This window comes from Lactuca saligna, chromosome 6 (assembly GCF_052625555.1).
Source record: "Lactuca saligna cultivar CGN05327 chromosome 6, ASM5262555v1, whole genome shotgun sequence".
Classification (NCBI taxonomy): domain Eukaryota; kingdom Viridiplantae; phylum Streptophyta; class Magnoliopsida; order Asterales; family Asteraceae; genus Lactuca; species Lactuca saligna.
The window spans coordinates 153,960,549-153,970,561 of NC_136422.1; the positions used below are offsets into that span (position 1 = coordinate 153,960,549).

At 36.4% G+C, this 10,013-nt stretch overlaps 1 protein-coding gene across 2 annotated transcripts; it reads right to left on the bottom strand.

Annotated features, from left to right (window-relative positions):
• Nucleotides 1–2,479: 2,479 nt before the first annotated feature.
• On the bottom strand, nt 2,480–4,600 carry LOC145000409 (alcohol dehydrogenase 2-like). Of its 2 annotated transcripts, XM_078959633.1 has the most exons (10): nt 4,568–4,600; nt 4,422–4,478; nt 4,199–4,335; nt 4,067–4,113; nt 3,662–3,987; nt 3,495–3,577; nt 3,332–3,407; nt 3,086–3,243; nt 2,834–2,995; nt 2,480–2,745 (listed from the first exon to the last, which is right to left on the bottom strand). In XM_078959633.1, the coding sequence occupies exons 2-10, from the start codon at nt 4,453–4,455 to the stop codon at nt 2,629–2,631; spliced, it is 1,140 nt and encodes a 379-aa protein (XP_078815759.1). In that variant the 5' UTR covers nt 4,456–4,478; nt 4,568–4,600; the 3' UTR covers nt 2,480–2,628. The 2 variants fall into 2 exon arrangements, with proteins under 2 accessions (XP_078815759.1, XP_078815758.1); XM_078959632.1 differs by lacking the exon at nt 4,568–4,600 and having other exon boundaries at nt 4,422–4,560.
• Between the last annotated feature and the right edge of the window lie 5,413 nt (nt 4,601–10,013).

The window sequence follows — 10,013 nt, forward strand, 5'->3', positions numbered from 1 at the left end:
ATGGTTTATGAATTTTGCTTTTCATTTAGGGTTCATGATTTTGCTTTTCATTTTGATTTCCGGTATCAATTTTCCAATGAGTGTAGCAATGGTTTGGATGGTGGCGGTGTTTTGCAGGGTTGCAATGGGGGGTTTTAAACAGGTTAAGTAATGGTGTTGCATGGTTGCGGTCATGGTTTCCGATTTTAGTTTTGTGTTTCATTTGATTTATGCAAAATTTAGCTTTGGTTATTCATTTTCTGATGAGGATTGTGATGGGTGTGCGGTGGTGCAAGTGATCGATGAGGTAGGTAGTGATGTTCTAGGTTGCTAGAAGAGAAATGGGAAAGGGACGGTCGGTCCTTTTTTTCTTTTGTAAAAAATGATAAATGAATAATGAAAAAAATAAAAAATAAATATATAAGGGTATTAGTGTCATTGTACTTCTTTTAAGGACTAAATCCGTAACAAAATAGAACCATAGAGATGGTCTGAGAGCAAAAAAAGGGCGTACATACCTGGATAGACTTTGGGCAGTTTTTTGGGCCTTGAGTCATTTTGGCTTTGGGCCTTGCTTTGTTGGGCCAACTATAGGAAGGGTAAAATAGTATTTTACCCATTGTAATGGGGAGATATGAATTGGAGCTAGAATTGCGGGAAACTGTCCTAATTATTGAATAAGCGTAATTTGGATGTGTTCAGTGTGAGGAACTCGGTATCAGTCTTTATGACTCTTGCATTTGTGTGATGGGTTGGGCCCAAGGGCATGCATGTAGGTTTGGGCCCAATTTCATGAGAGGGTTGGGCCCATTATTCTAGCATGGGCTACGCTCATTGTGTAACGGGCTAGGCCTATTTGTATGTTGGGTTGGGCCCAATGAGTAGGATGAGCTAGACCCATTATTATGGGTTCAACCCAATGTGCGAGCTAGGCCCATTGATATGTATGATATGTGGTATTTTGGGGGAACTCATTAAGCTTTGTGCTTACGGTTTATGTTTATAGTTTCAGGTACTTCCGGTTCGAAAGGGAAGGGTCCGATGTGACTGCACAACATTCCCTAGATTTTATTCCGCATTGCTAATTTTTACTCTCTTGATTAAATGTTATTTTTATCATGAATGGTTTTGAGAACAATTTGTTATATGAATTATTGTTTTAAAAATGAAAATTTTACCTTAGATTTTTGGGACGTTAAAGTTAAGGACAAAACACGTAATTTTAACTAAATCATAATGACGATTTTAGTAATTTACTCATTATTTTATCCAACACAATATACAACATAAGGGTAATATGGTCTTTTTTCATTATTCACCACAGTCACTGAAAGATATAATCAAACAACATAGTTTCAATGGGATATGTACTCAGTCAGAAGTTCTAACTTAGTCAACATTAAACTCAGTCAACAACAATCAAATAACCTTTTTGAGAATACAGAACAACGAAATATTGCCATCCAAACAACATCATTACCATTCATAGCTATCAAACAACCTTTTTGAGAATCACATATGTTTTCTATTTTAGATAGGATATCAACCTCTTGATAATACCTTACTCGAATTCCAAAATTTAACACACACGTACCTTACCTTACCCTCCTATTCCACGATTCCACGACGGTATGTACATGACTCATGGAGTCGACTCATGGAGTCGACTCAGTGTAATAAACTATGAATCATCCACTCACGTCACATGATAAAACTAATATGCACCACAAAATAAAATTGATGTTCGCCACAACATAAAGTTGTTATTCAATGCCTCCGAGGATTCTTAACCAATAGTATTTCACATACCATCAACCATAGCTTCTGGTTATTACTACCTACTTACACAACAACTAACACTCGTCAAGGGTAGACTACGATTACTCTCATCATCTATCGACTCTTGGGATACGATAATGAATAGCGATCCTGACAATTTCTAACCGACACCTTCGCTTTTAATCGTCCTTATAACATCGTTCTTGTAAATCAACATTACCACAATACCCTTGATAGATAAAAAGTGGGCAATTGAACTGCACTCGAGGTAGACACAATGACATTATTGTGTCCAAAGTAAACATCTAGTACGTCTAAGTGGTTGTTATACAATCTTAGTTGTGTTAATATATAATGACTTTAAGATACACTTGTTACTTTGATGAATGTTTATTTAGATTCTAATTTATATTTATTTACCGAAATTTATAGTTACTATTCTTATCCAATCCACGATGTTACATTAAGAGAGGTGATCATATACTAAAATATTAGATGGGAAAGCGTAGAAATCGTAATTATATACATATGGAGCTTAAGGTGACAATAAAACATCAAACCAAGGTGAGTTGCATGTTCGATTTTGCAGAATCTATGATATACATGAATGCTAAATGTTCAAGGTCTGCATAGTATCGTATCATGAACCGTTTAACATCCAAGTTCTATTAAATCGGTAAGAGGATTAAACTTTAAAACAAAAAAGCTATCTACTGCAGTATGATGAGAAAATTGGGATTTCATTACCAATACATTCATACATAATAAGATTAAAGAAGGCACTCGATGTGTTATCTATAATAAGATCAAAGAAGACTCGTCATATGTTATGAACCACAATACAACATTCTGAAAAACTTTCCCTTCCATTTATTCTCCCATCCGAATTATACATCGAAGACCTTCACCTTTAAGCATCAAATCAAAAGCCTTATTGATCTCAGAAAAAGGCACTTCATGTGTTATGAACTTCTCCAACTCAAGTTCCTGCACAAAATCATATCAACCAAACACTAGTTAGATTTCAATTCATCATTCTATTATAATTCAACTTTGAAGCTATAAAACGGGTTACCTTATTCATATACTTTTCAACCACAGAAGGAATATCTGATCGAGGTTTATAGTTTCCAAAAAAGGTTCCCTTCAGAGTCCTTTCGTTCAACAGATTCAATGGACTTGTCTTGAAAACAGCATCTTTATGTGGAACACCCACAAGAACAGCAACACCCCAACCCTGTAAAATTTTCAATGTTTGTTATTGTGTAATTAAACATGAATCATTAATTCATTATATGAGTGAGAGATGAATTGATTAAATTCATACATCATGAACACATTCGAAGGCAGATATCATAGCATCAATATGACCCGTGCATTCAACACTCCTGTCAACTCCTCCATTTGTCATCTCTGCAATCACTTCTTGTACTGGTTTCGTGTGATCTTTTGGGTTCACAAACTCTGTCACCCCAAATTTCTTTGCTGTTGAAGCCAAAAAAATTTACATTAGATTCATCAATCATATCATATGTCTAGTTTTTATTTACAATTTCATGCAGCAAAATCTTACCAAGCTCAAATCTGTTGGCATTGAGATCAACTCCAATGATCCTTGAAGCCCCTGAAATTCTTGCACCTTCAGCAGCCTGATCACAAACAAGAATCATTAGCTTTTTATTTTTTGGCCATGAATGAGCCTTTTTTGAGAAAGTTAAAAGTTCCATAAAACTCACAGCAAGCCCCACAGCTCCTAATCCAAAAATGGCGACTGATGAGCCTTTTTTAGGTTTTGCAACGTTAAGAGTAGCACCAAGACCTGAAGACACGAAGATTATTTAGGTTAAGAAAATACCCATTAGAATTGTAATCGGAGAATGTTGATTATAATTTGTTTTTCTACCTGTTGAGATCCCACAACTGAGGACACAGACTTTGTCAAGAGGAGCAAGAGGGTTGATTTTGGCAAGACAGCCGACATGAACGACTGTGTATTCACTGAAAGTTGAAGTTCCGACGAAATGGAAAATGGGTTTTCCGTTTATGGAAAATCGAGATTTTTGATCGTGAATCATGACTCCTCTATCGGTGTTGATTCTCAAAAGGTCACACATGTTGCTCTCTTCCGACTTACAGTGAGCACATTCTTTGCATTCTCCGGTGAAAACAGGGAGAACATGATCTCCGGGCTGAAGATCAGTCACTCCTTCCCCAACACTCTCCACGACCCTGTTCACGTCACTTAAATTGATCAGATTTTTTATCCGATTACAAACCCTTTTCTATTTAATACAAGAATAAAACTTACCCTCCAGCTTCATGTCCTAAAATTCGGGGAAACACGGGATTCTGACCCTGAAAAGTTCATAGGAAGGAAACGAAGATTCAGGATTTGAGTTTTTGACAGAGATTTAAGTAAAAGGGCCAGTAGATTGGTTACCTTGGCTTCCCAAAAGTAAACATCGGTGTGGCACAGGGAGGTGAACAGGATTTTGATTCGAACTTCCATTTTTTCGGGTGGCGCCACCTCCACTTCTTCAATCACTAGTGGCTTTCCGGCTTCCCATGCTACCGCCGCTGTCACATTTACACTCATCATCAAGCACCGTACCAAACTTTTTCTTCTTGATAGGGAAATCACAAAAGAAAAATGAAATGCTTACCTTTGCATCGAATCACCTGGTTAGTGCTCGACATTTAATCTTCTTGTTATCTGATCGCTGAAACAGAGAATTAAGTTTGCTAATTGCTTGATATGAAGGAATAATCTGAAAATTTGTGTATTTATAGGTCGAGGGAGTGAATATACCAAAACTGTAAACCGACCACCAGGTTTTGATTTGCCGGGTTTCCATCGATCAAGACGTTGACAAGTTAAAACCACCGTTTAACGAAAACAAGAAACCATAAAGCGCCACTGATGCGTGGTTTTCTTCTAAACAATACATAAATTGGGTCCACAGATATGTCTAAAAGTCAAAAAGACCCCAACAAAAGGAGGTTAAAACTTTGGCAAATTACACCCTGAGGTTTTGGATAATTTGTTTGTTTGATCTTAATTTTTTTAACTCGTACTTATTATTCAGTTTTTCTTTAAGTTTATACCTAACATATCTTAATATATTTACTTTTTACAATTTTATTAATATTTTTAGTTACTACTTCAATTATCAAAACAACAACCTTATCTAACATCATCATCTCATCTTTCTTATTCAATGACCTAACCACCACCACAGTGTTGTCATCACCAGCTACTACTAACAACCACGGGTCACCACTTGCATCAAATCAAAATCAATCATGAAATCAAACAAATCAAAACCAAAACCTAAACTCAAAGCTAAAAACCCAATCAAAATAAAATAAAAATCTCAATGACTCGCCGAGTCGGCTATTTAACACGCGACCAAGTCGCGACTCTACTCACCGAGTCCATCCATGGACTCGACGAGTCACTCCTTCCCAAATTACACTTTTAGCCCTTCCACACAACTCTTGCTATTTCGGGATGTTACAATATATATATATATATATATATATATATATATATATATATATATATATATATATATATATATATATATATATATATATATATATATATATATATATATATATATATATATATGAGACGGATTATAAGTGGAGGGAATCGATAATGATCCATACCCAACCCATTTAATAAAAGGGTAAATGGGTATGGGTTGTAAACCGATAAACGAATCAAAAATTACAATCAAAACCCGTAAAGTTCTTATAGGTTTGGAGCGAATCAGGGTTAAAACCCGCTCCATGGACAGGTCTACCAAAAAGTTAAGAGGTAGAATAAAATGAAAACGAGTCGAATGAGAGAAATGGTCATGGAATGAAGGTTTGAATTAGAAGATATATGTTTCAATACTCATATTGAACCTGATCTTAGTAGAATTATTGATAAATCCAATGCAATGATTGATTATGGTAAGTGGTATATAATTTTGGTGGATCCTAGTGAACTTTTGGCGAGCATTGAAGGACATATTGGTAAAGTAAAGGTTGAAGCTGTGAGTCAAAAGGAAATCATGGACAAAATAGAAGGGTGCCTTTCTGCTTGTGAAGAGGAAAATTAGAATGAAAATTATAATCTAGTAATGGTCCTTGCCTTTTTATATTGTTATATGAGTTTTAAGTATAAAATTTGAAAAATAAAACAACATATGAATTTTTATGACGTTCTAGCTTTATTAAAACAAAACCCATATGTAAGATTTTTATTATGTTTTTGTATTTTGTATGATAATTTATATTTGGATTTTGTAAGATAAATTGTATTTGAGATTTAAATGATGTATGTTTAATTTGGATTTCGTATGATAATTTGTATTTGGAATTTAAATGATGCATGTTTAGTTTATATTTTATATGAGAGTTTGTATTTTTATTATTCTTTTAGAGTAAATTCCTTATGGTTTCTAGTTAGAATTATGCGTTTCGTTCCTAACTTTGTTCTTTGCACTCATACAATCCTTTTGGTTTGGTTTTATTATGTTTTTCACCCCTGATAGATATAAAATGACCTTATTGCCATTATATATATATATATATATATATATATATATATATATATATATATATATATATTTGTTTTTAGAATTGTTTTCATTACATTTTAACTATTTATAAGTTATAGAAAAAGTAAAAAAGGGGTATATCCCACCCCCACCCTATACTGCTATACATACATCTTCTTCGTCTCTTCCCTTGTTTGATTTTATTCTCATCGGAGCTCCACCACCAAAAAAAAATATGTTGCCTATCCGATAGCCCATCACTACCCCTTTGCCACCCATAATATGGGCATCCATTTTTCTCATGAAATACACTTCTCTGCAGATCGCCACCATTACCATTGACTACCCACGGATGCTCAAATCTGCAAACAAATGTAGGATTTTTCGTCTCATACTGGAATATGATATGTCTCCTGTTGAAATCGATTCAATCCACAACTGTGGTTGCTTCACCCATAAATACAAACCCTCTTGTAACGACCTAAAAATTTAGGGTAAAAGTTTCATTTTCATTTTAATCAAAACACCGATACCATTTAACCCAAACATTTCTACTTTAAAAATATTTATCAGAGTTCATCCCAAAATCTCACATTGTGGAAAACACATGTGTGTGCGCTACGATCCAAGCGGGCCCTTCCTTTCCAAAATGATGATACCTGAAATCATAAACAAAATTGTAAACACGAAGCTTAGTGAGTTCTCCAGAGCATACCTCACACAATCCACATAATCACATAATCCATATTAGCTATATAAGCTACATAACCATATAAGCTATGCTTACAACATATAGGGATGCCATGGAAGCACTCCAAGGTCTTACACCTAGTGTTACTGGAATCGCCATGTTGTCTTAATTACCTTCCATGGGAACCCCCACATGGTCTTCCTGCCATGGGAACCACCACATGGTCTTTATTACCAAGAAATTTCATGCAAGCTAAACATGCAAATATACTAGCATGCCATGGAAACCTTCTGAAGTCTTACACCAATGCCATGGGAACCCCCCACATGGTCTCAATCTACTACCACGGGAACCCCTGGGGTCTTCCATGCAAGAGTCATACCAACATGATGCATAATCAATTAACAATCCATGTATCATAAAATGTGTCGGTCTTGGTGCCTTAGATCCATTGGTATGCTGAGAAGACTCACCTCGAATGCAGAATCTTCCCGAGTGAAATCTTTAGTTGTTGCCCCGCCAGCTTCCCGAGCCGCCACTTCTAATCAATATACACAATTAGCAATTGGGTTCCATACTATAACCCTCAATCTATACATGGGGTAAAATAACCATTCTACCCCTGGCCCAATATGATCCAAAATTAAGGCCCAAACCCAAACAAAAACCTAACACTATAAGGTCAATAATCCATCAATGGGCCTAACTCGAGAAGTCCCAATACCAAAAAGGCCTAAGATGCTGAATGGTCAACCCTAGTCAACTTGTGGTCAAAGTCAACAGTCAACAATCAAGGTCAACAGTCCATGTTGACCCAACTTGTCGAGTGCATCTAGAAACTCATCGAGTTCCTTCAGTTGTTCAGAAAACCTGGGAAAAACATAACCAAATCGTCGAGTTATCTTACCAACTCGTCGAGTTCACTCGGTATACCGAAAACGGAATACCCAATCCAATTCGTCGAGTTGCCAGGGAAACTCGTCGAGTTTTCCCCCTGTGTTGACATATTGATCCCTTTCAGTCGAATCTAAAGCCCCAAACTACATATCCAGTCCCTTAGGACCGAAATATCACGTAAAGTTGCTAACTTTACGTGCATGTAAGGCCTCAAGAGGCTAAAACACTAAAACTAAGCTTAATAGAAGGTTTAGGGCATGAAGGATGGCCAAATCTTGATAAAGCTTGAATCTTTGGGCCCAAGGAGGTCTAAGGTGTCTAGATCAGAAGTCACAACTTCAAATCATGCTCGACTCCGAAAATGGTTCCAAATTAGGCTAAAAATGCACTAAACTTACATGGGAGAAGATCTAAGAAACAATAAGTTAAGGTAAAGACTTTTTACCCCCCTCGAAATGGTTGCTAACACAGGGTAAATGTCGGATCTATATCCCCCTCCTCACTTAAATCTCTTCAATCTTCAAGTTTCCTTCCAAAGAGCACAAGATTCAGTTTCCAAAGCTCACACACACACACACACACACTCAAAAAGGCACTAAATCACAACTAGGGTTTTTCTTTGGACAGTAAGGATGATGAAGGAGGCCACAAATGATCCATATGTTCTTTTAAAGGGTAAAAAACCCTAAAAATTAGGGTTTTCCTTTACAACATCTACTCGTCGATTTGGGGCCTTCCAACTCGTCGAGTAGACACTAAGTCTCGCATCTAATATCTATCTCTACTTGTCGAGTTGGGCTCCTCAACTCATCAAGTCCCAGTGCAAAACCATAAATATTTGAAAAATAACTGATATCAGGAACAAGCGTTACAAATCTCCCCCAATTGCACTAAACTTCGTCCCCGGAGTCTGCTGATGCAAAGGTCTGGATAATGCTTCCTCATCTCATACTCCCGCTGTTGCTCACGCGCCATGCCCACGACTTCCATTACCTATTACAACCCGACTGATGTTTCCCACTGCACCTTCACTAATCTTACTACCTTACTACCTCATGGCCTGTATTTTCTGTTCGATAACTAACACTAACTTCCTCCTATGACCCGGACGCTCCTTTTCCTAAATATCGAACACAACTGAGTTGTTGTCCAAACACTTCTGTGGCTGAAACATAGTAGTCAATTGAAGGGTTTTGAGCATCTTAACACTCCTAAGGTGTACATGCAACCCTAGAAACCTTGGTTCTATGTTTGACTAAGATACATGCAAATTTGATTTTCCAAGGTTCTTAACCTGTCTAGCATAGCATGAAGAACTTTTAAACATAAATGCTAGAAGAAGAACATACCTTTTGTTGTTTGGATTCCTTGAGAACCTTATAAGCCTAGCACCTCAAGTGTGATGCCTGAAATGTCTCACACAGTACCACAACACTTGGAATAACCTTGAGAGAAGTTCACTAACACCTCAAAATCGGCTAACCCTCTTTTTCTTGTACAAGTAGTACCAATTTTCTAGTCTAGGGGTCTTTATATAGTTGTGGTACAAGTAGGGTTACACCATGTAAACCCTAATTGTCATGGTTTTCCATTTTCCATGATCCATGGGTTTGTAACCTCCATGGACTATTCATGGAGCACCTTATGCGTTTTAACCCAATCCATACAAACCATGGATCATTAGCCCACTATACAAGAATAGATGATTTACACAATCAACCCTATATCTTTAATTAGTCTCTTTTTGATCACTTAATTAATTCCAAATTAATTCTTTGATCAATACAAATTAAATAATGTTATTAATATATTAGAACTTATAATATATTAATAATCCTTAAGTGTCCTTTCTCTCATTTAGTCTATCCAAATGTTGCAATGCCATGCAACCCAAATGGACCATGCTAATCGGGTCAAGTACATTCCAGAAATAGTTATGAACTTGGACACCTAATCCAACAGTCTCCCACTTGGATAATTCTAATAACTATAACTACAAGAACGACTTCAGGAACCGATCAACAATCGTAACTCTTTCAAGGTCTCGCGGAACTAAGATGATGATGATGACACTCCATTTAAGATAAGTGATCATATCATCCTCTGTTTTAGAT